This window comes from Salvelinus alpinus, chromosome 2, assembly GCF_045679555.1.
Source record: "Salvelinus alpinus chromosome 2, SLU_Salpinus.1, whole genome shotgun sequence".
NCBI lineage: Eukaryota > Metazoa > Chordata > Actinopteri > Salmoniformes > Salmonidae > Salvelinus > Salvelinus alpinus.
In genome coordinates, this window is record NC_092087.1 from 13,719,288 (window position 1) to 13,747,161 (window position 27,874).

A 27,874-nucleotide genomic window follows, 5' to 3' on the forward strand; every position below is an offset into this window, starting at 1 on the left:
GTCACTACAAAAGCTCTCATTCGGTCTCACATCAAGCTAGACACCCCATTCAACATTCTACTGCCTGTTGACATCTAGTGGAAGGCGTATGAAGTGCATACAGATCCATAAATATAAGGCAATTGAATAGGCCTTACACAGACACCCATTTTCAGAATTTTCACTTCCTGTTTGGAAGTTTGCTGCCAAATGAGTTCTGTTTTACTCACAGATATAATTCAAACAGTTTTAGAAACTTCAGAGTGTTTTCTATCCAATAGTAATAATAATATGCATATCGTATGATCTAGAACAGAGTACGAGGCCGTTTAATTTGGGCACGATTTTTTCCCAAAGTGAAAACAGCGCCCCCTATTAAGAAGAAGTTTTAAAGACTACCAGAACCCACTGGATTTTCCAATTACATTGAATGAACTACAGGACAAAATACAAACCCTCCAAACCAAAAAGGCCTGTGGGGTTGATGGTATCCTAAATTAAATGATAAATATACAGACCACAAATTCCAATTGGCTATACTTAAACTCTTTAACATCTGTCATCTTCCCCAATCCACAAAAGTGGAGACAAATTTGATCCCAATAACTACAGTGGGATATTCTTCAACAGCAACCTTAGGAAAATCCTCTGCATTATCATTAACAGCAGATTCATACATTTCCTCAGCAAAAACAATGTACTGAGAAAATGTCAAATTGGCTTTTTACCAAATTACTGTACGACAGACCACATATTCACCCTGCACACCCTAATTGACAAACAAGCAAACCAAAAAAAGTATTCTCATGCTTCTCATGCTTTGTTGATTTAAAAAAAGCTTTTGACTCAATATGCCATGAGGGTCTGCTATACAAATTGATGGAAAATGGTGTTGGAGGAGAAACATACAACATTATAAAATCCTTGTACACAAACAACAAGTGTGCGGTTAAAATGTGTAAAAAAAAAACTTCTTTCCACAGGGCCAGGGGTGAGATAGGGATGCAGCTTAAGTCCCACCCTCTTCAACATATAAACTCAGCAAAAAAAAGAAACATCCTCTCACTGTCAACTGCGTTTATTTTCAGCTAACTTAACATGTGTAAATATTTGTATGAACATAAGATTCAACAACTGAGACATAAACTGAACAAGTTCCACAGACGTGACTAACAGAAATGGAATAATGTGTCCCAGAACAAAGGGGGTGGGTCAAAATCAAAAGTAACAGTCAGTATCTGGTGTGGCCACCAGCTGCATTAAGTACTGCAGTGCATCTCCTCCTCGTGGACTGCACCAGATTTGCCAGTTCTTTCTGTGAAATTTTACCCCACTCTTCCACCAAGGCACCTGCAAGTTCCCGGACATTTCTGGGGGGAATGGCCCTAGCCCTCACCCTCCAATACAACAAGTCCCAGATGTGCTCAATGGGATTGAGATCCGGGCTCTTCGCTGGCGATGGCAGAACACTGACATTCCTGTCTTGCAGGAAATCATGCACAGAATGAGCAGTATTTCTGGTGGCATCGTCATGCTGGAGGGTCATGTCAGGATGAGCCTGCAGGAAGGGTACCACATGAGGAAGGAGGATGTCTTCCCTGTAATGCACAGTGTTGAGATTGCCTGCATTGACAACAAGCTCAGTCCGATGATGCTGTGACACACTGCCCCAGACCATAACGGACCCTCCACCTCCAAATCGATCCTGCTCCAGAGTACAGGCCTCGGTGTAACGCTCATTCCTTCGAAGATGAACGTGAATCCGACCATCACCCCTGGTGAGACAGAACCGCGACTCGTCAATGAAGAGCCCTTTTTGCCAGTCCTGTCTGGTCCAACGACGGTGGGTTTGCCCTCAGTCCAGCCTCTCTCAGCCTATTGCGGACAGTTTGAGCACTGAGGGAGGGATTGTGCATTCCTGGTGTAACTCTGGCAGTTGTTGTTGCCATCCTGTACCTGTCCTGCAGGTGTGATGTTATGATGTACCGATCCTGTGCAGGTGTTTTTACACGTGGTCTGCCACTGCGAGGACGATCAGCTGTCCGTCCTGTCTACCTGTAGCGCTGTTTTAGGCATCTCACAGTACGGACATTGCAATTTATTTCCCTGGCCACATCTGCAGTCCTCATGGCTCCTTGCAGCATGCCTAAGGCATGTTCACGCAGATGAGCAGGGACCCTGGGCATCTTCCTTTTGGTGTTCATCAGAGTCAGTAGAAAGGCCTCTTTATTGTTTTCATAACTGTGACCTTAATTGCCTACCGTCTGTAAGCTGTTAGTGTCTTAACGACCGTTCCACAGGTGCATGTTCATTAATTGTCTATGGTTCATTGAACAAGCATGGGAAACAGTGTTTAAAACCTTTACAATGAAGATCTGTGAAGTTATTTGGATTTTTACAAATTATCTTTGAAAGACAGGGTACTGAAAAATGGATGTTGCTTTTTTTGTTGAGTTTATATCAACGAATTGACGAGGGCACTTAAACAGACTGCAACACCCGGCCTCACCCTACTAGAATCTGAAGTCAAATGTCTACTGTTTGCTGATGATCTGGTGCTTTTGTCCACAACTAAGGAGAGTCTACAGCAGCATCTAGATCTTCTGCACAGATTCCGTAAGACATGGGCTCTGACTGTAGATCTCAGTAAGACAAAATAATGGTGTTCCAAAAAAGGTCTAGTTGCCAGGACCACGAATACAAATTCCATCTAGACAACCTTACTCTAGAGCACACAAAAAAACAATACATACCCCTCGGCCTAAACATCAGTGCCACAGGTAACTTCAACAAAGCTGTGAACGATCTGAGAGAAAATGCAAGAAGGGCCTTCTCTGCCATACAAAGGAACATAAAATTTGACAAACCAATTAGGATCTGGCTAAAAATACTTGAATAGTTGTAGAACTCATTGCCCTTTATGGTTGTGAGGTCTGGGGTCTGCTCACCAACCAAGAATTCACAAATAGGCCAAACACCAAATTGAGACTGCATTCAGAGTTCTGCAAAAATATCCTCTGTGTACATCATAAAACACCAAATAATGCATGCAGAGCAGAATTAGGCCGATACCCGCTAATGATCAAAATCCGGAAAAGAGCTGTTAAATTCTACAACCACCTAAAAGGAAGTGATTCCCAAACCTTCCATAACAAAGCCATCACCTACAGAGAAATGAACCTGGAGAAGAACTTGGGCTCTGTTCACAAACACAAACAGACCCTACAGAGCCTCAGGACAGCAACACAATTAGACCCAACCAAATCTTGAGAAAACAAAAAGATAATTACATGACACATTGGAAAGAATTTACAAGACAACAGAGCAAACTAGAATGCTATTTGGCCCTGAACAGAGAGTACACAGTAGCAGAATACCTGACCACTGTGACTGACCCAAAATTAAGGAAATCTTTGACTATGTACAGACTCAGTGAGCATAGCCTTGCTATTGAGAAAGGCCGCCGTAGGCAGACCTGGATCTCAAGAGAAGACAGGCTATGTGCACACTGCCCACAAAATTAGGTGGAAACTGAGCTGCATTTCCTAACCTCCTGCCAAATATATGACCATATTAGAGACACATATTTCCCTCAGATTACACAGACCCACAAAGAATTTGAAAACAAATCCAATTTTGATAAAATCCCATATCTATTGGGTGAAATACCACAGTGTGCAATCACAGCAGCAAGATTGTGACCTGTTTCCACAAGTAAAGGGCAACCAGTGAACACTATTGTAAATACAACCTTTAATTATGTTTATTTATTTTCCCTTTTGTACTTTAACCATTTGCACGTCATTAGAACACTGTATATAGAAATAATATGACATTTCAAATGTCTTAATTCTTTTCAAACTTTTGAGTGTAATGTTTACTGTACATTTCACTTCTGTTCATTATTTATTTCACTTTCTTTGGAATTGTAAACATATGTTTCCAATGCCAATAAAGCCCCTTAAATTGAAATTGTATTGAATTGAGAGAGTAAATCTGCAATGTAAACAACGGGAGGAGAAGTCTCATACCACATCATATCCTCTCCGGTCTCTGCCAGGGGGGAAGTGTTGGCCTTGTCTGTCATGACTGACAGTCGATGGAACACCACCCTTATACTGTATCTGTTCTGTTGTGCCCCGAGGGTCCCTCTCTGCATCTCTGTGTGGTCTTCTCTCTTTCCTTTACTATGACTATTCCCTGGGAAATCCTTTAGTGATCCTCACAACATGTCCCATGTCCATTTTCTTCCTCTCTTTATTTCCCTTTTCACCTATTGAACATAATTTCTGATAATCCATTAACTCGAAAAAGCATTCAGTGGAGCGAATAGGCCTGACTTTCAGTCATCTCAAGAGTAGTGTTTCAGTAGAACAAACAGGCCTGACTTTCAGTCATCTCAAGAGTAGTGTTTCAGTGGAACAAACAGGCCTGACTTTTAGTCATCTCAAGAATAGTGTTTCAGTGGAACAAACAGGCCTGACTTTCAGTCATCTCAAGAGTAGTGTTTCAGTGGAACAAACAGGCCTGACTTTTAGTCATCTCAAGAATAGTGTTTCAGTAGAACAAACAGGCCTGACTTTCAGTCATCTCAAGAGTAGTGTTTCAGTAGAACAAACAGGCCTGACTTTCAGTCATCTCAAGAGTAGTGTTTCAGTAGAACAAACAGGCCTGACTTTCAGTCATCTCAAGAGTAGTGTTTCAGTAGAACAAACAGGCCTGACTTTCAGTCATCTCAAGAGTAGTGTTTCAGTAGAACAAACAGGCCTGACTTTCAGTCATCTCAAAAGTAGTGTTTCAGTGGAGCGAATAAGCCTGAGTTACAATGTACTGCATGATCGCTCCATCACTGTAGTGTAGTCTTGTGTGTGTGTGTGCTTGTGTGTGTGTCTGTGTGTGTTTGTGCTTGTGTGTGTGTCTGTGTGTGTTTGTGCGTGTGTGTGTGTGCACGGGCGTGTGTGTGTACGTATGTGCCAGCGGAGTCCACTAAGGGCCCTCATTAGGCCCTGACACAGATAGGCCCCATTTAGACATGCAATGTGTGCCACATGACAAGCCTAATCGCTCACCCTCAACACAGGCCTTGACCAGGCAGCCTCAGCATGCTGTTACTTACAACTAAGTCCAGTTGAAATGGACAGCTGGACAAAGAACACACCTGGAGAACTGAGGTGGATCAGCGCCAATAGTCTGTAAATACATGGCTGCACCAATGATGTAAATACATGGCTGCACCAATGATGTAAATACATGGCTGCACCAATGATGCCTCTTAATCTACTGAAATGTACGTTTTATCTAGATACTGTAAATGGAATGGAATATAGAATGGAATATACTTAAGCATTGAGGCCCGACGAGGTGTTGTATATGGCCAATATACCACAGCTAAGGGCTGTTCTTATGCACGACACAACACGGAGTGCCTGGACCCAGCTCTTAGCCATGGTATATTGGACATATACAACGAACCTCCGAGGTGCCTTATTGCTATTATAAACTGGTTATGAATGTAATTAAAGAAATAAAAATACATGTTTTTTCATACCTGTGGTATATGGTCTGATATACCACAGCTGTCAGCCAATCAGCATCCAGTTTATAATCTGAAATAATGTTTTTTGTTGTTGTTGTCAATCATAATGACCTTTATCAAATGTCAATGGGTCTTAAATATGATGCTCACCATCCTTGTTCAGATGACTTGGGTCACCACATGATTCCTGTGGATCTGTCTAGTTTCTTCATAATCCATACAGTCTATCCCTCTGTGGATATAGCTGGCTCTTGGACTGCAATGTTTAATTGTGCCCTACTTGGTCAGAGAATTCGTAATGGATTTGAAAATGTGGCAAATAGAGTGATTGTTGAGGATACTTGTTATGCTAGGATGATGAGTAGCGATTGCTGAGGATAATTGTTATGCTAGGATGATGACTAGTGATTGTTGAGGATAATTGTTATGCTAGGATGATGAGTAGTGATTGTTGAGGATAATTGTTATGCTAGGATGATGACTAGTGATTGTTGAGGATAATTGTTATGCTAGGATGGTGACTAGTGATTGTCGAGGATAATTGTTATGCTAGGATGGTGACTAGTGATTGTTGAGGATAATTGTTATGCTAGGATGATGAGTTGCGATTGTTGAGGATAATTGTTATGCTAGGATGATGAGTTGCGATTGTTGAGGATAATTGTTATGCTAGGATGATGAGTAGCGATTGTTGAGGATAATTGTTATGCTAGGATGATGACTAGTGATTGTTGAGGATAATTGTTATGCTAGGATGATGAGTAGCGATTGTTGAGGATAATTGTTATGCTAGGATGATGACTAGTGATTGTTGAGGATAATTGTTATGCTAGGATGATGAGTAGTGATTGTTGAGGATAATTGTTATGCTAGGATAACTAGTGATTGTTGAGGATAATTGTTATGCTAGGATGGTGACTAGTGATTGTTGAGGATAATTGTTATGCTAGGGTCATCACTAGTGATTGTTGAGGATAATTGTTATGCTAGGATGATGAGTAGTGATTGTTGAGGATAATTGTTATGCTAGGATGACTAGTGATTGTTGAGGATAATTGTTATGCTAGGATGATGACTAGTGATTGTTGAGGATAATTGTTATGCTAGGATGATGACTAGTGATTGTTGAGGATAATTGTTATGCTAGGATGATGAGTAGTGATTGTTGAGGATAATTGTTATGCTAGGATGATGACTAGTGATTGTTGAGGATAATTGTTATGCTAGGATGATGAGTATGAATGTGTATCAGCCTTCTCTTTCCTCAATCACATGCCAACAGAATAGTGTCATTTAACACTGAACACACTAGAGTGCATGGCAGTGCTGGTGTGAAACATTAAGAAAACAGAGGCTGAGACGGAACATGTTTTTTCCTTCGGTCCATGAATCCTCTGTTGAAATAATCTTAACCTTTGCCTAAATTACAGGTGGCAGGTAGCCTAGCGGTTAGAGCTTTGGGCCAGTAACCTAAAGTTCTCTTATTCGAAAACCCGAGCTATCAAGGTGAAAAATGTGTAGGTTTGCCCTTGAGCAAGGCACTTAACCCTAATTTGCTCCAGCGGCGCCATACTACTATGGCTGACCCTGTAAAACAACATATTTCACCTATCCGGTGTACGTGACAATACAGAATTTATTATTTTGCGCAGTTGTGAACATTAAAATCACACTAGATTCACATACTGTAGCTCTATCAAGTTTAATCAGCTTATCGTGTCTATCTGAGCTCTCCAGAGAGAGACTCAACTATAGTATTCAGTCCAATCACATACTATTCATGTTTCTTGATTGTAAAAAATAATGAGAGGTTGAATCACGAGAGAAAAATGCCCTGCTCATTCATTGCTGAACTTCTCTTCAGATAATATCACACTTGGAGGGTGAGTGAGTCTGTAAGCTAAGTGCATGGAAGTGTGAGTGTGGCAACTGTTAGACGGCTCAGCTCGGCTCCTGAATAGGAAATGACTCGGAGGACAATGGACTGCATAAAGAGAAACTCTAAACAATGCGCAGAGAGTGCATTCAATTACATTTTCAGGACTGCAAAATGGCTGCAATTTTGAAGATTGCTCTCAGGACCTTGTTTCTGTAGTCGAAAATATGCTTCAGGAAACTTCTGAATAAAAGTTATGAAAATATTTAGCTAATTTCAAGTCTTCAGGATTTTGCTGTTGTGACTGCAAGAGGGTATATAGATGTTTGCTTATGGTATCATACAATGCCCTCAGTTTAGGCTCTGGTATGGTATACTCTAAAGTGGTTCACTATCACTATGTCAGTCTGCTGTGAGGATACACCTTTCGGATACTCAGTTTCCATTAGTACTCCGAGTTTTCCTTACTACATAACTTTAACCAGGAAAAACTATACTCCCTAGCCATAATATCAAACCAAAAGCCTTTTAAATGTAGCTCTGGAGAACAATGGTACTAAAAAGTAACATACAATGCATGAAAAGTTATCTGAGCCTTAAGTCTGGACTGTAATGTTTCTGACATGCATCTAAAGACCTGTACTGTGGCCTGTACTGTGGCCTGTACTGTAGCCTGTACTGTGGCCTGTACTGTAGCCTGTACTGTAGCCTGTACTGTGGCCTGTACTGTGGCCTGTACTGTAGCCTGTACTGTGGCCTGTACTGTAGCCTGTACTGTAGCCTGTACTGTGGCCTGTACTGTAGCCTGTACTGTAGCCTGTACTGTAGCCTGTACTGTGGCCTGTACTGTAGCCTGTACTGTGGCCTGTACTGTAGCCTGTACTGTAGCCTGTAATGTGGCCTGTACTGTAGCCTGTACTGTGGCCTGTACTGTAGCCTGTACTGTAGCCTGTACTGTGGCCTGTACTGTAGCCTGTACTGTGGCCTGTACTGTAGCCTGTCCCTAAATCTGTGTGATCTTCAACCAGCTTCTCTTACTATCGTTGTCGTGCCATGTATGACAAGAATGTATTGCAACGGCATGCCTGCATGACAACGATAGTCTGAGAAGATGGCTAAAACTCATATATATATGAGGACATGCATACCAGAAGGCATGCCTTGAACATACAGTCCATCTAGAGAACAGCCTGGTTAAGAGATGCCAATAATCTCTGGGCCAACCTCAGATTGGAGCAGCAAGCATGACCAAAAGACTGTAAACTGTTAAATGTAATTAGATCTGCAGTGGCAGGCTGTGGTGCCTCATTAGTGTCTGAAAGGACCAATGTGGCAGTCAGGATCCATTTTCCTTTCACAGTGACAGCATGGTGCCAGTGCCATGCGATGGGCTACGGCCTCAAAGCATTAACACACCCTAATACACAGCTCCAACTGAGCCAGTGGGAAAGCTATGTGCCTTTTTGTTAAAAAAAATAATTGTAATGGAAAAATACTATGATTATAATCCCAGATACAAACGATACAAATGATTACACTCATGGAGAGTGCTTTTTAAACATATCTCCTTCATAAATAACATCTGCTGTAATCCCTCTCATCTGCTTCTTTTGCTTTGAGATGTGGGGCTGCATTGTCACTGAGGCACGGCTGAGCACACAGTAATGCGTTAATCCAGAGTGGCTGGCTCATCGAGATGTGGATTAGGCTGCTGCGTACGTCTTCCGCCTGACGCTAAACAAAGAGAAGGAAAAAGCATACTCATCAGCAGAAATCCAAACCGCCGAGATCATCCACGCTTTCCGCCTTGTTTGTAAGGTGGGACACCCATTGTGCTTGGGGAGACTTGTTGATAAGCCAGGCATGAAAAGAGAAATGGCAGCTCCTTACGCCTTCCATCAGTGGATGGCCGTGTGCTGCTGCATTTTCAAACCTGAGTTTTGAAGTGGAGGTGGATAGGGACTTACTCCTCTTTGCATCCTCAGCAGAGAGCAGTGATGCTATACTTAATATCTTCAAAGGGGCATTTTAGGGAAGTAAATGTTGTTGTGTAGTTTAAATAATTTATAATATCACAAAGGAGAATCTCAGGAAAATATGTCCTTGTGTATTGTTTGTTGTGTAGTGGGGACTGTTTTGTTGATGGTGAGAATTTGCAGACATTTGGCATCTAAGTCATGTGACATACCATTACTATAGCTTGAATGGCAAAACATATTGGGGAAAAACACTAACAAAGAATTTCAGTGTGCGATAACACTACACAGAGACATTGTACACAGAGACATTGTAGTTTGACATTATTTTCACAAAAGCTGTTTCCCAAAATCCCCCCACCCACAGTTCTCACTTAGAGAATGGAAGAAAACATTTTAATAGATGACTGAAGAGATGATTTGACTAGGCAGAAACCCCTAGACAGAACAGACCAGAGAGAGAATATACAATCAGCATATGCCACTTATTCTCTCCTCACCCCACAAGTTACATTTCAAACTTTCTTGAATAGAGAATTTGAATTTTCATATTTATTTTGGTTACCCGCCTACATTTGCATATTCTGCTTTGACTTTTTTGTATAAATATATATATATATGCATACAGTAGGGATGTTTAAAAAAAGTGTTAAACAAATCAAAATATGTTTGAGATTCTTCAAAGTAGCCACCCTTTGCCGTGATGACAGCTTTGCACACTCTTGGCATTCTCTCAACCAGCTTCATGAGGTAGTCACCTGGAATGCATTTCAATTAACAGGTGTGCCTTGTTAAAAGTTAAATTGTAGAATTTCTTTCCTTCTTAATGAGGTTGAGCAAAACGGTTGTGTTGTGAGGTAGAAGTGGTATACAGAAGATAGACCTATTTGGAAAAAGACCAAGTCCATATTATGTAAGAGCAGCTCAAAAAGGCAAAGAGAAACGACAGTCCATCATTATTTTAAGACATGAAGGTCAGTCATTCCAGAAAATTTCAAAAACGTTGAAAGCTTCTTCAAGTGCAGTCGCAAAAACCATCAAGCGCTATGATGAATCTGGCTCTCATGAGGACTGCCACAGGAAAGGAAGACTCAGAGTTACCTTTGCTGCAGAGGACAAGTTCATTAGAGTTACCAGCCTCAGAAATTGCAGCTCAAATAAATGCTTCACAGAGTTCAAGTAAACGACACATCTCAAGTTCAACTGTTCAGAGGAGACTGCGTGAATCAGGCCTTCATGGTTGAATTGCTGCAAAGAAACCACTATTAACCTGTGTCACGCCCTGACCAGAGTTTGCTTTGTATGTTTTATGTTTTGGTTGGTCAGGGTGTGATCTGTGTGGGCATTCTATGTTGTATGTCTGGTTTGTCTATTTCTGTGTTTGGCCTGATATGGTTCTCAATCAGAGGCAGGTGTTTTGCGTTGTCTCTGATTGGGAACCATATTTAGGTAGCCTGTTTTGTATTGTGGGTTGTGGGTTATTGTCTATGTCTATATGTAAGTTGCCTGTGTCTGCACTTGTCATTTATAACTTCATGTTTGTCGTTTATTGTTTTGTATAGTTTGTAAAGTGTTCTTCATTTTCGTGATAATAAATAGAGAAGAATGCATTCACTTCACGCTGCGCCTTGGTCCTCCTCTCTTCCACCATACAACGAACGTGACAACCTGTCTGGGAATGGGATTCCGTTCCGCTAGCGGAACCCCTCGCCAACAGCCAATGAAATTGCAGGGCGCCAAATTCAATCAACAGAAATCTCATAATTCAAATTTTTCAAACATACAAGTATTAGACACCTCGCAGTGCGAGGAGGGATACAGGAGAATGGAGTTGGCGAAACGAGCACGGCGGCGCGGTAGGAAGCCCGAGAGGCAGCCCCAAAAATTTATTGGGGGGGGGGACACGGGGCGTGTGGCGAAGTCAGGTAGGAGACCTGCACCAACTTCCCGTGCTTACCGTGGAGAGCGAGAGTACGGGCAGACACCGTGTTATGCGGAAGAGCGCACGGTGTCTCCTGTACGTGTGCATAGCCCGGTGCGGTACATCCCAGCTCCTCGTATCGGCCGGGCTAGAGTGGGCATCGAGCCAGGTGCCATGAAGCCGGCTCAATGCATCTGGTCTCCAGTGCGTCTCCTCGGGCCGGTGTACATGGCACCAGCCCTACGCATGGTGTCCCCGGTTCGCCAGCACAGCCCAGTGCGGGCTATTCCACCTCGCCGCACTGGCCTGGCTACGGGGAGCATTCAGCCAGGTAGGGTTGGGCAGGCTCGGTGCTCAAGAGCTCCAGTACGCCTTCACGGTCCGGTCTATCCGGTGCCACCTCCACATACCAGCCCTCCGGTTGCAGCCCCTCGCACCAGCCCAGTACCACCAGTGCCAACACCACGCACCAAGCCTCCTGTGTGTCTCCAGAGCCCTGTACGCCCTGTTCCTCCTCCCCGCACTCACCCAGTGGTGCGTGTTCCCAGTCCGGTACCACCAGTTCCGGCACCACGCACCAAGCCTCCTGTGCGTCTCCAGAGTCCGGTACGCCCTGTTCCTCCTCCCCGCACTAGCCTTGAGGTGCGTGTCCCCAGCCCGGTACCACCAGTTCCGGCACCACGCACCAGGCCTACAGTGCGCCTCGGCAGGCCTGAGCTGCCCGTCTGCCCAGCGCCGCCTGAGCTGCCCGTCTGTCCAGCGCCGCCTGAGCTGCCCGTCTGTCCAGCGCCGTCTGAGCTGCCCGTCTGTCCAGCGCCGCCTGAGCTGGCCATCTGTCCAGCGCCGCCTGAGCTGCCCGTCTGGCCAGAGCCGTCAGAGACGCCTGTCTGTCCAGAGCGCCGCCCGTCTGTCCAGAGCCGCTAGAGCCGCACGTCTGTCCTGAGCCGTTAGAGCCGCCCAGCCAGTCAGGAGCCGCCAGAGCCGCCCACCAGTCAGGAGCCGCCAGAGCCGCCCACCAGTCAGGAGCCGCCAGAGCTGCCCGCCAGTCAGGAGCCGCGAGAGCCGCCCGTCAGTCATGAGCTACCCCTCAGTCATGAGCTACCCCTCATTCATGCACTGCTCTTCAGTCATGAGCTGCCCTTCAGTCATGAGCTGCCCTTCAGTCATGAGCTACCCCTCAGTCATGAGCTACCCCTCAGTCATGAGCTACCCCTCAGTCATGAGCTACCCCTCAGTCATAAGCTACCCCTCAGTGATAATAAATAGAGAAGAATGCATTCACTTCACGCTGCGCCTTGGTCCTCCTCTCTTCCACCATACAACGAACGTGACAACCTGTCTGGGAATGGGATTCCGTTCCGCTAGCGGAACCCCTCGCCAACAGCCAATGAAATTGCAGAGGCCAAATTCAATCAACAGAAATCTCACAATTCAAATTTTTCAAACATACAAGTATTAGACACCATTTTAAAGATAAACTTCTCGTTAATCCAACCACAGTGTCCGATTTCAAAAAGGCTTTTCGGCGAAAGCAGAACATATCATTATGTTAGGTCAGCAACTAGTCACAGAAAGCATACAGCGATTTTCCAACCAAAGAGAGGAGTCACAAAAAGCAGAAATAGAGATCAAATTAATCACTAACCTTTGATATTCTTCATCAGATGACACTCCCGGGACAACATGTTACACAATACATGTATGTTTAGTTCGATCAAGCTCATATTTATATCCAAAAACCTCAGTTTACATTTGGCTTTGCCCCCAAAACATCCCGTGAATTTGCACAGAGCCACATCAATTTACAGAAATACTCATAATAAACATTGATAAAAGATACAAGTGTTTTTCACAGAATTAAAGATATACTTCTCCTTAATGCAACCGCTGTGTCAGATTTCAAAAAAACTTTACGGAAAAAGCAAACCATGCAATAATCTGAGTACGGCGCTCAGACAACAAATCAAGCCAAACAGATATCCGCCATGTTGGAGTCAACAGAAGTCAGAAATAGCATTTTAAATATTCACTTACTTTTGATGATCTTCATCAGAATGCACTCCCAGGAATCCCAGTTCCACAATAAATGTTTGATTTGTTCGATAAAGTTAATCTTTATCTCCAAATACCTCCTTTTTGTTCACGCGTTTAGCCCAGTAATCCAAATTCATGACACGCGATCACTAGGGGCAGACGAAAAGTCAAAAAGTTCCGTTACAGTCCGTAGAAACATGTCAAACGAAGTATAGAATCAATCTTTAGGATGTTTTTAACATAAATCTTCAATAATGTTCCAACCGGAGAATTTCTTTGTCTTCAGAAATGCAATGGAACTCAAGCTAACTCTCACGTGAACGCGCATGGTCAGCTCATGGCACTCTGGGAGAGACCTTACTCATTCCCCTCTCCTTCGCCCCCACTTCATAGTAGAAGCATCAAACAAGGTTCTAAAGACTGTTGACATCTAGTGGAAGCCTTAGGAAGTGCAATATGACCCCATAGACACTGTGTATTCGATAGGCCAAGAGTTGAAAAACTACAAACCTCAGATTTCCCACTTCCTGGTTGTATTTTTCTCAGGTTTTCGCCTGCCAAATTAGTTCTGTTATACTCACAGACATCATTCAAACAGTTTTAGAAACTTCAGAGTGTTTTCTATCCAAATCTACTAATATTATGCAAAATTAACAACTGGGGCTGAGTAGCAGGCAGTTTACTCTGGGCATGCTTTTCATCCAAACGTGAAAATGCTGCCCCCTATCCCAAACAAGTTTTAAAGGACACCAATAATAAGAAGAGACTTGCTTGTGCCAAGAAACACGAGCAATGGGCATTAGACCGGTGGGAATCTGTCTTTTGGTCTCGTGTCCAAATTTGCGAATCTTGGTTCCAACCGCCGTGTCTTTGTGAGACACAAACTAGGTGAACGGATGACCTCTGCATGTGTGGTTCCCACCGTGAAGCATTGAGGAGGAGGTGTGTTGGTGTGGAGTGCTTTGCTGGTGACACTAACTGTGATTTGTTTAGAATTCAAAGCACACTTAACCAGCATGGCTACCACAGTATTCTGCAGTTATACGCCATCTCATCTGGTTTGCACTTAGTGGGACTATCATTTGTTTTCCAACAGAACAATGACCCACCTCCAGGCTGATTAAGGGCTATTTGACCAAGAAGGAGAGTGATGGTGTGCTGCATCAGACGACTTGGCATCCACAATCACCCAACCTCAACCCAGTTGAGAGGGTTTGGGATGAGTTGAACCGCCGAGTGAAGGAAAAGGAGCCAACAAGTGCCCAGCATATGTGGGAACTCCGTCAAGACTGTTGGAAAAGCATTCCAGGTGAAGCTGGTTGATTGAACGCCCCATGGGTGTGCAAAGCTGTCATCAAGACAAAGTGTGGCTACTTTGAAGAATCTCAAATATATATATATATTTTTTTATTTGTTTAACCTCTCTAGGCTAGATGGGACGCTACCGTCCCACCTGACCAACATCCAGTGAAGTGCAGGGCGCCAAATTCAAACTACAGAATTGTAAATATTTAACATTCTTGAAAATGCAATATGTCAAATTAAAGCTTGACTTCTTGTTAATCCAGCCACTGTGTCACATTTCAAAAATGCTTTACGGCGAAAGCAAACCATGTGATTATCTGAGGACAGCACCCCATCAAACAAACACAGACAATCATATTTCATCCCGCCAGGCACGACACAAAACTCAGAAATAACGATATAATTCATGCCTTACCTTTGAAGAGCTTCTTCTGTTGGCACTCCAATATGTCCCATAAGCATCACAAATGGTCCGTTTGTTCGATTAATTCCGTCGTTATATCTCCAAAATGTCAATTTATTTGGCGTGTTTGATCCAGAAAAACACCGGTTCCAACTCGCGTAACATGACTACAAAATATCTAATAAATTACCTGTAATCTGTGTCCAAACATTTCAAACAACTTTCCTAATACAACTTTAGGTATTTTTTAACTTAAATAATCGATCAAATTTAAGATGGGATAAACTGCGTTCAATAGCGGATAAAAACAAAGTGGAGCGAGCTTTCAGGTCGCGCGCCCCAACCACAACAGTACACTAGACTCGACCCTCGTTCTGAACAGCCCTACTTCTTCATTTCTCAAAGGAAAAACATCAACCAATTTCTAAAGACTGTTGACATCCAGTGGAAGCGATAGGAACTGCAACCAAGTGCCTTAGAAATCTAGATCCACATAGAAACCCCATTGAAAAGAGAGTGACCTCAATTTTTTTTTATCCTGGATGGTTTGTCCTCGGGGTTTCGCCTGCCAAATAAGTTCTGTTATACTCACATACATAATTCAAACAGTTTTAGAAACTTCAGAGTGTTTTCTATCCAAATCTATAATAATAATATTAATAATAATATTGTTATCCTAGCTTCTGGGCCTGAGTAGCAGTTTACTTTGGGCACACTTTTCATCCGGACGTGAAAATACCGCCCCCTAGCCTAGAGAGGTTAACAGTTTTTTGGTTACTATATGATTCAATATGTGTTATTTCATAGTTGTGATGTCTTCAATATTAGTCGTCAATGTAGAAAATAGTAAAAATAAAGAAAAGCCCTTGAATGAGTATGTGTCCAAACTTTTGACTGGTACTGTGCGTGTGTATATGTGTAACCGATGTGAAATGGCTAGCTAGTTAGAGGTGGTGCGCGCTAATAGCGTTTCAATCGGTGAGGTCACTTGCTCTGAGACCTTGAAATAGTTGTTCCCCTTGCTCTGCTTTTGTGGAGCAATGGGTAACGATGCTTCGTGGGTGACTGTTGTTGATCTGTTCAGACGGTCCCTGGTTCGAGCCCAGGTAGGGGCGAGGAGAGGGACGGAAGCAATACTGTTACATTAATGCTGTTGACCTGGATCACTGGTTGCTGTGGGAAACGAGGAGGTCAAAAGGGGGGTGAGTGTAACTGGTGGTGTGAGCTAATAGACTTTCAATTGGTGACATCACTTCCTCTGAGACCTTGAAGTAGTTGTTCCCCTTGCTCTGCAAGGGCCATGGCTTTTGTGGCGCGATGGGTAACGATGCTTCGTGGGAGGCAGTTGTTGATGTGTGCAGAGGGTCCCTGGTTCGAGCCCGGGTCGGGGCGAGGGGACGGACGAATGTTAAACTGTTACATATAAATATTTATATTACAATTCAAACTAATGCTTTCACTCTCTCTCTCCTCTGTCTTTCAGGCATAGCTGGCAACCCAGTGCTCTTCAATGAGAATGGAGATGCCCCTGGTCGCTATGAGATTTATCAGTACCAGATCAGAAACAGAACAGCTGAGTACAAAATCATCGGCCACTGGACCGAACAGCTCTATCTAAACGTAAGCATTTATTTTTTATATATTTAATATGCAGATACAGTACTTTAGTTATATTATCAGACTTATGCCCTCCAATTTACCTTTACCTGTTTCACCATTTGGTGTCAGTGGTTCTCCTCCCAAAGAAGCTTTGATGGGATGTTGTCATCTGTTGGTTCTACTTTAGTGCTTCCTTTGCTCAGTAATTCCTCCTTAACCATTAACTACTGCTTTGTGCACATGTCTTCTATGGTGCAAACATCCAGAGGGTGCTTTAATGATTAACAACAAGTGACTGGGATGAAAAGAAACCAATAAGACCTTAAAAACAGACACCATCCACTGTCTTGGTGAAACAATATGGTGGAGTTGTGGACACAGGAGGTTACAAAGCTATAACAATGAATTACATGAAGCCGGCCCTGCAAATAATGTTTGAATGGAATATGAAGAGATGGCCTTGGGCAAAGAAAGATTGAAAGAAAAAAGAAAGGCGTTTCCATGGAGTCGACCTGGGTCTGAACCTCAACGCTGTGTGAATGGTGGAAGACAGTGAATGTTGTTGTAAATGTGGTGTAAATGCTAGTCCTGCGGTGTGCACCAATTCTCTTTCGAAAGGAGCTTTTAGTTTAATAGGATTCTTATAGCTGTTAATTAAATACACATTTGGGGATGCGTTTTCAGCCTATGAATTTAACAACCACCATTGACGGCAAAAAAAATTAATAACATAACACTAAATATATCCTTTCAATAAGACAAATAGTGATTATATGTAATATACTTTTTAATGGAGAGGAGAAAGAAGCCCCAAAACTAACTGTATGCCAGTGGTAATTGGCATTAAGCAAGAAGAGACTGTTTCTGGGTTACAGTGTTAGTTATTTGTGAAGTGTTTGACTGTACCCCTCATCTCCTCTCCATCCCCCCTCAGATCCGAGCAATGCACTGGCCAGGTGGAGGTCGTCAGATCCCTTACTCCATCTGCAGCCACCCCTGCCAGGCCGGAGAGCGCAAGAAGATAGTGAAGGGCATCCCTTGCTGCTGGCACTGCGAGCGCTGCAACGGCTACCAGTACCAGTCAGACACCTACAGCTGCAAGATGTGTCGCTTTGACCTGCGTCCCAACGAGAACCACACTGCCTGCCGTCCCATCCCCATTGTCAAGCTGGAGTGGAGCTCCCCATGGGCCATCATCCCTGTCCTCATCTCCGTGGCGGGCATCATGGCCACTCTGTTCGTGGTGGTCACCTTCATCCGCTACAACGACACACCCATCGTCAAGGCGTCAGGCCGCGAGCTCAGCTACGTTCTGCTGACTGGTATCTTTATGTGCTATGCCACCACCTTCCTCATGATATCTGCCCCTGATGTTGGCATCTGCTCCCTCAGACGGATCTTCCTGGGTCTGGGGATGAGTATCAGCTACGCAGCCCTGCTCACCAAGACTAACCGCATCTACCGCATCTTCGAGCAGGGATCGATGTCGGTGAGCGCTCCCAGGTTCATCTCCCCAGCCTCCCAGCTGGTCATCACCTTCAGCCTGACTTTGGTGCAGCTACTGGGGGTGTGTATCTGGTTTGGGGTAGACCCGTCTCAGGCCATCATCGACTACGAGGACCAGCGCACGGCCAATCCGGACATGGCCCGTGGCGTGCTCAAATGTGACATCTCTGACCTTTCACTGATCTGCCTGCTGGGTTACAGCATGCTGCTCATGGTCACCTGCACGGTGTACGCCATCAAGACCCGGGGGGTGCCGGAGACCTTCAACGAGGCCAAGCCCATCGGCTTCACCATGTACACCACCTGTATAGTCTGGCTGGCCTTCATTCCCATCTTCTTTGGCACCTCCCAGTCCACAGAAAAGGTAAGATCTGGCTGGCCTTCATCCCCATCTTCTTTGGCACCTTCCAATCCACAGAGAAGGTAAGCTCAGAGTTGTCTTCTTTCTTGGTCTGTTCGTTTTCTGTTGTTGTTGATATGCAAAAGGACAGCATTAGCAGAAATATGATTCTACAGACTGTGTCTCTCTCTTTCTCTCTTTCTCAGTTGGAACATATTTATTTTTTATAATGCTTTGTTTATAGAGAGGCAATTGTACCTTTGTTCATCATGGAAGGACTGTGCTGGTCAGACAGTGTCCTGTAGATGGACATGGCTGGATGAAAATAGCATTATGCTATTGTATGCATGAGCCTTTTCTGGCAGAGCTTAAAGGGTGGTGAATTTTGCTGTTATACTCTGTGTCAGAACACCAATTTTCATTTTGTAGTCATAAAGATTTAATCACCCCTGCAGTCTTGGTTTGATGAAGACTAAAATGACATGGAAAATATTGTATAATTCTATGACTTATATCTGAGATTCTTTTCAATTGGGGAGGCCATTCATTGTTGGAATATCAAAACTTCTCATCTGAAGACAAAAGTAAGAAAGGCCTATTCTACATGCAGAGCATTTGAAGAGAATTCCCCTGAGCTCTGCAAGCCCTATGCCTACAGTAGATTACTTGTGATTTTGTGACATGTGTATGTGACGGCTGTGTGCCACAGCTGACCGATGAGCTGTTTACACAACCACAGCGTTCCCACTTGTCATCTTGTCAAATTAATGAGCCTGGCCTGGTGAACTGCACATCCACTGGAAACTCTGGGATTCATACCTTGTGTCAAATAGTATTGTAGTACTAATACTTAGCCATTTAGATTTGATAAACCTGACTATCTAGCCCATTTATACCTGGTTCTAACAGCCGTCCTCTAACAACCGGCAAAACATTGATCATAAGGAATAAGGTTTTGAAATCTCGAGGTATAAGGAGGTATAAGAAAGCTCAGGAAATATTTCAGTTTTTTGGACAAATATTTAACCACTTATTTGTGTCACAAAACTACCTCTATACTTCCATTAGTTTGTATCAGTTACCTTCTGAAGAGTCTCGTGACACTTGTGGGGGTCGTAGAGCAAAATACCATCATGTTCGTGAGAGTCTACCCTTTCCATAGTGGGGTCATATTAGTTTGTAGCGCAAACGGTTCGGAAGCTACAGACAGAAATGGGCACATCAGCAATACGAATTCAGACTAGTCCAAACCGTACAGACGTTTTTGTGAGAAGACCGATTGTCGGATGTCTCATGGTCTGACAAATGCTGCTGTAGCTCGGCCACCTTCCACCGCAGATGCGGAAGGCCGACAGGCGGATGTGGTGGATTGAGAAGCAACTCATGCAAAACACTGATATCTCTAGCTTAAACTGATGGATTTTGATGGGGATTTTTAAAATTATATTACTTAAATTGACGCAGGGATGTGTTAATAGACTCTTATTAAAGTCACCATTGGTCTCATGGTGAAATCCCTGAGCGGTTTCCTTCTTCTCTTGCAATTGAGTTAGAAAGGAAGCCTGTATCTTTGTAGTGACTGGGTGTATTGATATACCATCCAAAGGGTAATTAATAAATTCACCATGCTCAAAGGGATATTCAAATTCTGCTTTTTGTCACCCATCTACCAATTGATGCCCTTCTTCATGAGGCATTGGAAAATCTCCCTGGTCTTTGAGGTTGAATCTTTATTTGAAATTCACATGCTTGACTGAGGGACCTTACAGATAATTGTATGTGTGGGGTACAGAGAAGAGGTAGTCATTAAAAAAACATGTTAAACACATTATTGCATACTTATTATCTGACTTGTTAAGCAAATGTTTACTCCTGAATTTATTTAGGCTTGCCATAAGAAAGGGGTTGAATACTTAATTGCGGCTGGGGGCAGTATTGAGTAGCTTGGATGAATAAGGTGCCCAGAGTAAACTGCCTGCTACTCAGTCCCAGAAGCTAAGATATGCATATTATTAGTAGATTTGGAAGTTTCTAAAACTGTTTGAATGATGTCTGTGAGTATAACAGAACTCATATGGCAGGCAAAAACCTGAGAAAAAATCCAACCAGGAAGTGGGAAATCTGAGATTTGTAGGTTTGCCTATCCAATATACAGTGTCTTTGGGGTCATATTGCACTTCCTAAGGCTTCCACTAGATGTCAACAGTCTTTAGAACCTTGTTTGATGCTTCTACTGTGAAGAATGAGGGAAGGAGAGCTCTTTGAGTCAGGTGTCTGGCATGAGCTGACCACGTGCGCTCCCGTGAGAGCGACCTGCGTTCCATCGCATTTCTGAAGACAAAGGAATTCTCCGGTTGAAACATTATTGAAGATTTATGTTAAAAACATCCTAAAGATTGATTCTATACATCGTTTGACATGTTTCTACGAACTGTAATGGAATTTTTTGACTTTGTCTGGACCTAGTGCCTGCGCATTTGGATTACTGTACTAAACGCCCTGACAAAAAGGAGGTATTTGGACATAAATTATGGACGTTATCGAACAAAACAAACATTTATTGTGGAACTAGGATTCCTGGGAGTGCATTCTCATGAAGATCATCAAAGGTAAGTGAATATTTATAATACTACTTCTGGCTTCTGTTGACTCCACAACATGGCGGATATCTGTATGGCTTGTTTGGGCTCTGAGCGCTGTACTCAGATTATAGCATGGTGTGCTTTTTCCGTAAAGTTTTTTTGAAATCTGACACAGCGGTTGCATTAAGGAGAAGTTTATCTAAAGTCCCATGTATAATACTTGTATCTTTTATCAATGTGTATTATGAGTATTTCTGTAAATTGATGTGGCTCTCTGCAAAATCACCGGATCTTTTGGAGGCAAAACATTACTGAACATAACGCGCCAATGTAAACAAAGATTTTTGGATATAAATATGAACTTTATCGAACAAAACATACATATATTGTGTAACATGAAGTCCCATGAGTGTCATCTGATGAAGATCATCAAAGGTTAGTGATTAATTTGATCTCTATTTCTGCTTTTTGTGACTCCTCTCTTTGGCTGGAAAAATGGCTGTGTTTTTCTGTGACTAGGTACTGACCTAACATAATCGTTTGGTGTGCTTTCGTCGTAAAGCCTTTTTGAAATCGGACACTTTGGCTGGATTTACAACAAGTTTATCTTTAAAATGGTGGAAATGTGCGCACATTCACAATGTGGACAAGATCAGGACAAAGGATGCACATTTTCACCCTAAATGGAGTAAACTAATGGACAACAACACTTAGGCTTCTACTTCTAGCTTATACATTATATATTTTTTTACATTTTATGGACACAGTATATTTCACATTAGTTATATTTTATTTGTTTTTAGTCCCTTCCTTCAGCAACCCTCAACCCCTCCCATGTATCTCTGAACACCATCCAGTTATTTTATATATATTTTTTAAATGTGCAGTGATGTTTCACAAAGGTTCAGATCGTAAATTAAAGTATGACTTTTCAGATCACCCAGCAGTGATATTTAAAGAGTAAACTCCAGGTACTGTAAGTGTTGCAATTCTTCAGCTATTCCTGAACCTGCAACCAAAAACAAGCTACTTATGGAGAACACCAAATAAAGTCATCAAAACTTTGAAATAACACATATGGAATCATGTAGTAACCCCCCCAAAAAAGTGTTAAACAAATCAAAACATGTTAAATTTGAGATTCTTCAAAGTAGCCACCATTTGCCTTGATGACAGCTTTGCACGCTCTTGGCATTCTCTCAGCCAGCTTCATGAGTTAGTCACTTGGAATGCATTTCAATTAACAGGTGTGCCTTGTTAAAAGTGAATTTGTGGAATTTCTTTCCTTCTTCATGCATTTGAGCCAATAATTTGTTTGTGACAAGGTAGGGGTCGTACACAGAAGATAGCCCTATTTGGTAAAAGACCAAGTCCATATTATGGCAAGAACAGCAAAGCAAAGTGAAATGACAGTCCATCATTTCAAGAACTTTGAAAGTTTCTTCAAGTGCAGTCGCAAAACCCATCAAGCACTATAATGAAACTGGCTCTCATGAGGACCGCCACAGGAAAGGAAGACCCAGAGGTACCTCTGCTGCAGAGGATAAGTTCATTAGAGTTACCAGCCTCAGAAATTGCAGCCCAAATAAATGCTTCCCTACAGAATTCAAGTAAGAGACACATCTCAACATCAACTGTTCAAAGGAGACTACGTGTATCAGGCCTTCATGGTCGAATTGCTGCAAAGAAACCACTACTACAGGACACCAATAAGAAGACACTTGCTTGGGCCAAGAAATACGAACAATGGACATTAGATTGGTGGAAATCTGTCCTTTGGACTCGTGTCCAAATTTGAGATTTTTGGTTCCAACCGCTGTGTCTTTGTGAGACACAGAGTAGGTAAACAGAAGATCTCCAATTATGTGGTTCCCACGTGAAGCATGGAGGAGGAGGCGTGATGGTGTGAGGATGCTTTGCCGGTGACACTGTTGGTGATTTGTTTAGAATTCAAGGCACACTTAACCAGCATGGCTACCACAGTATTCTGCAGTGATACACCATCCCATCTGGTTTACGCTTAGTGGGACTATCATTGGTTTTTCAACAGGACAATGACCAAACACACCTCCAGGCTGATTAAGGGTTATTTGACCAAGAAGGAGAGTGATGGAGTGCTGCATCAAATGACCTGTCCTCCACAATCACCCGACCTCAACCCAATTGAGATGGTTTGGGATGAGTTGAACCGCAGAGTGAAGGAAAAGTAGGCCACAAGTGCTCAGCTTATGTGGGAACTCTATTCAAGACTGATGGAAAAGCATTGCAGGTGAAGCTGATTGAGAGAATGCCAACCGTATGCAAAGCTGTCATCAACACAAAGTGTGGCTACTTTGAAGAATCTCAAATATAAATATTATTTACACATTTTTAAACACTTTTTTGGTTACTTTTGTGATTCCATATGTGTTATGTCATAGTTTTGATGTCTTCACTATTATTCTACAATGTAGAAAATAGTCAAGAGAAAAACCCTTGAATGAGTAGGTGTGTCCAAACTTTTGACTGGTACTGTAATAATAAAAAAAACGTCTTTAGGTGTAGGCATAAACAAATAGGTAAACTGGGATTTGGCTAAAGAGGTAATCAGGATGATTTTTACACAAATAGACAGGTACAGTATCTTCCTTTCCATGGAGGCAATGTCTTATTTTTGTTAACTTTCTATAAAAATGTATTTATAGTGAGATTATTTATTTATTTCAGGATATGAATACCGAGTATGTTCACATCACCGTCAGACTATTTTATTGCTAAACTACACAGTAACGTTCAAGTGGTCTTTTTTTGTGCTCCAGCTAAATAATATAGTATACTTATCATAAATTGATGTTAGAAAAATTATCTAGATCCTCTGAGGCTATGGAAGGATCCAAATTGTGGATTTAAAAGAACATGAATCATCAGCGTACAGTGAATACTCCATTTTTAAGCACTTTAATAGTATTGTTGGGTCTGATTTTAATAGCTAACCTTTTGATGGCCATAATAAATAGATATGTCGATAGTGGCCAACCTTGTTTTACTCCTCTTGACAGTTTAATAATTTCTGAGAAGTAGCTATTATTTACTATTTTACACCTACGGCTACTATTCATAACTTAACCAATTGTATAAATGATTCTCCGAAATTGAAATATTTGAGGCATTTATATATAAATTCCAGTCGTACTTTATCAAAAGTATTTTCAAAATGAGCTATGAATACCAAGCCTGGTTTCCCTGAAGCTTCATAGTGTTATATTGTTTCTTATACACTGCTCAAATAAATAAAGGGTACACTAAAATAACACATCCTAGATCTGAATGAATGAAATATTCTTATTAAATACTTTTTTCTTTACATAGTTGAATGTGCTGACAACAAAATCACACAAAAATGATCAATGGAAATCAAATTTATCAACCCATGGAGGTCTGGATTTGGAGTCACACTCAAAATTAAAGTGGAAAACCACACTACAGGCTGATCCAACTTTGATGTAATGTCCTTAAAACAAGTCAAAATGAGGCTCAGTAGTGTGTGTGGCCTCCACGTGCCTGTATGACCTCCCTACAACGCCTGGGCATGCTCCTGATGAGGTGGCGGATGGTCTCCTGAGGGATCTCCTCCCAGACCTGGACTAAAGCATCGAGACATGATGTCCCAGATGTGCTCAATTGGATTCAGGTCTGGGGAACGGGTGGGCCAGTCCATAGCATCAATGCCTTCCTCTTGCAGGAACTGCTGACACACTCCAGCCACATGAGGTCTAGCATTGTCTTGCATTAGGAGGAACCCAGGGCCAACCGCACCAGCATATGGTCTCACAAGGGGTCTGAGGATCTCATCTCGGTACCTAATGGCAGTCAGGCTACCTCTGGCGAGCACATGGAGGGCTGTGCGGCCCCCCAAAGAAATGCCACCCCACACCATGACTGACCCACCGCCAAACCGGTTATGCTGGAGGATGTTGCAGGCAGCAGAACGTTCTCCACGGCATCTCCAGACTCTGTCACGTCTGTCACATGTGCTCATGTGCTCAGTGTGAACCTGCTTTCATCTGTGAAGAGCACACAGCGCCAGTGGCGAATTTGCCAATCTTGGTGTTCTCTGGCAAATGCCAAACGTCCTGCACGGTGTTGGGCTGTAAGCACAACCCCCACCTGTAGACGTCGGGCCCTCATACCACCCTCATGGAGTCTGTTTCTGACCGTTTGAGCAGACACATGCACATTTGTGGCCTGCTGGAGGTCATTTTGCAGCGCTCTGGCAGTGCTCCACCTGCTCCTCCTTGCACAAAGGCGGAGGTAGCAGTCCTGCTGCTGGGTTGTTGCCCTCCTACGGCCTCCTCCACGTCTCCTGATGTACTGGCCTGTCTCCTGGTAGCGCCTCCATGCTCTGGACACTACGCTGACAGACACAGCAAACCTTCTTGCCACAGCTCGCATTGATGTGCCATCCTGGATGAGCTGCACTACCTGAGCCACTTGTGTGGGTTGTAGATTCCATCTCATGCTACCACTAGAGTGAAAGCACCGCCAGCATTCAAAAGTGACCAAAACATCAGCCAGGAAGCATAGGAACTGAGAAGTGGTCTGTGGTCACCACCTGCAGAACCACTCCTTTATTGGGGGTGTCTTGCTAATTGCCTATAATTTCCACCTTTTGTCTATACCATTTGCACAACAGCATGTGAAATTTATTGTCAATCAGTGTTGCTTCCTAAGTGGACAGTTTGATTTCACAGAAGTGTGATTTACTTGGAGTTATATTGTGTTGTTTAAGTGTTCCCTTTATTTTTCTGAGCAGTGTATTATCTCCAATGTATCATCCATGTAAAAAAAACTGTCTGATTAGGATGAATATATCTGACAAGAGCTTTTTATTTCTATACGCTATACATTTTGCTGGAATTGTTGCCACACAAGACTGAACTGTAAGGGGCCTCCCATTTTTATATGGACTTGATCTTTATATTTACCACCTGGGTTCTGTTTCAGTAATAGTGAATTCAGACCTTGTTGAGTAATCTACTATTTTTATAGGAGTGGTTAAAACATGCTAAAAGCAGTCCTCTGAGTACATCAAAAAAGTTTTGGTATACCTCAACTGGTATGCCGTACAGACCTGGTGATTTCCTGGACTTAAAGGCTTTAATTGCATCAAGAAGTTTCTCCTCTGTAATTGGCCTTCACATGAGTATTTCTGTACAGATGTACATTTTTACCCTATTGATAGAAAAACAATCCTTACAATTAACTTTGGTTAGTGGAGATGGAGAAAACTGTAACAAAAACATATGCTTAAAATACTTTGCTTCCTCTTTCAAAATATTGTTTGATTAATCATGGGTGACTCCGTCATTTATAAAATGTTTTGTATATTATTTTCGGTAGCATTTCTATGTTGAAGATGAAAAAACAATTTTGTGAAATTGTCCCCATATTTCATCCAGTTTCTTACATTTTTTATAATATATTACACTTGATATTTCTTGAATAAGTTCCTCCAGTGGTACAGTTTTTCTGGCTATCTACCTGTACTGTTAGTTCCTCTATTTCCTTTGTTAATATGAACTCTTTTGACCAACATGTTTTTTGTTTTAAAGATGAGTATTGCATTGCAAGGCCTCTAAAGGCACATTTGAAAGTGTCTAATACAATAAGGTGATATGCTGTACTTATGATGGAAAAAGTAAGTTAAAAATGATTCAGTCCTGGTTAAAAACAAGTTGTCATCAAATTGTATTTGATAACATTTCCAATATCCTCGCCCACATGGAAATTCTGTAAGAGTAACGTATATGCCAATTATTTGATGTTCCCACCGCATTCAAACTTTTGGTGCCAGCAAGAATGCTATAAAAAAAGTAGTCAAGATGACTAGCTTCATTGAGCCTCTGCCATGTACGGTGTGCAAAGCTGTCATCAAGGCAAAGGGTGGCTACTTTGAAGAATCTAAAATCTAAAATAAAATGTTTTAACACTTTTTTGGTTACTACATGATTCTATGTGTTATTTCATAGTTTTGATGTCTTCACTATTATTCTACAATGTAGAAAATAGGACAAATAAAGTAAAACCCTTGAATGAGTAGGTGTGTCCAAACTTTTGACTGCTAGTGTATATCTAACTAAGTCAAGATATTTAAGCCTCCATATATCCACTAGTCACACCCTGATCTGTTTCACCTGTCCTTGTGATTGTCTCCACCCCCCTCCAGGTGTTGCTCATCTTCCCCATTATCCCTTTTGTATATATACCTGTGAACTCTGTTTGTCCGTTGCCAGTTCGTCTTGTTCGTCAAGTCAACCAGCATTTTTGTTCTCGATGCCTGCTTTTCCCAGTCTCTCTTTTTCTCGCCCTCCTGGTTTTGACCCTTGCCTGTCCTGACTCTGAGCACGCCTGCCTGACCACTCTGCCTGCCCCTGACCCTGCCTGCCGACCTGTACCGTTGCCCCACCTCTAGATTGTTTGACCTCTGCCTACCCTGACCCTGAGCCTGCCTGCCGTCCGGTACCGTTGCCCCACCTCTGGTTCACTGACCCCTGCCTGTCTTGACCTGTCTATTGCCTGCCTCTGTTGGAAAATTAAACCATTGTCAATTTGACGTGTCTGCATCTGGGAGTTACCTTGATTCCTGATACTAGTTCCAATATATCCATGATATCCGTGATTTCCTTAAGTGCATGAGGGTGATAGTTTGTAGTGTGTTATCCTTTATGATCCATTAAGGTATTTAAAATTGTATCATAATCTCCCACCATAATAATAGAGTATTGTATTGGTTGTAGGCTTGATAAAGTATTATATATTTTTTTAAAGATATTTAAAA

At 42.5% G+C, this 27,874-nt stretch overlaps 1 protein-coding gene across 2 annotated transcripts in view; it reads left to right on the forward strand.

The window, feature by feature from the left end:
- Window positions 1-27,874, forward strand: part of LOC139542599 (metabotropic glutamate receptor 4-like) — a 277,141-nt gene that overhangs the window by 215,491 nt on the left and 33,776 nt on the right. For both annotated transcript variants that reach the window (XM_071348230.1, XM_071348238.1), the window contains exons 8-9: window positions 16,514-16,650; window positions 17,564-18,499. In XM_071348230.1, coding sequence (XP_071204331.1) covers window positions 16,514-16,650; window positions 17,564-18,499 — 1,073 coding nt within the window. The remainder of the gene's footprint in view (window positions 1-16,513; window positions 16,651-17,563; window positions 18,500-27,874) is intronic.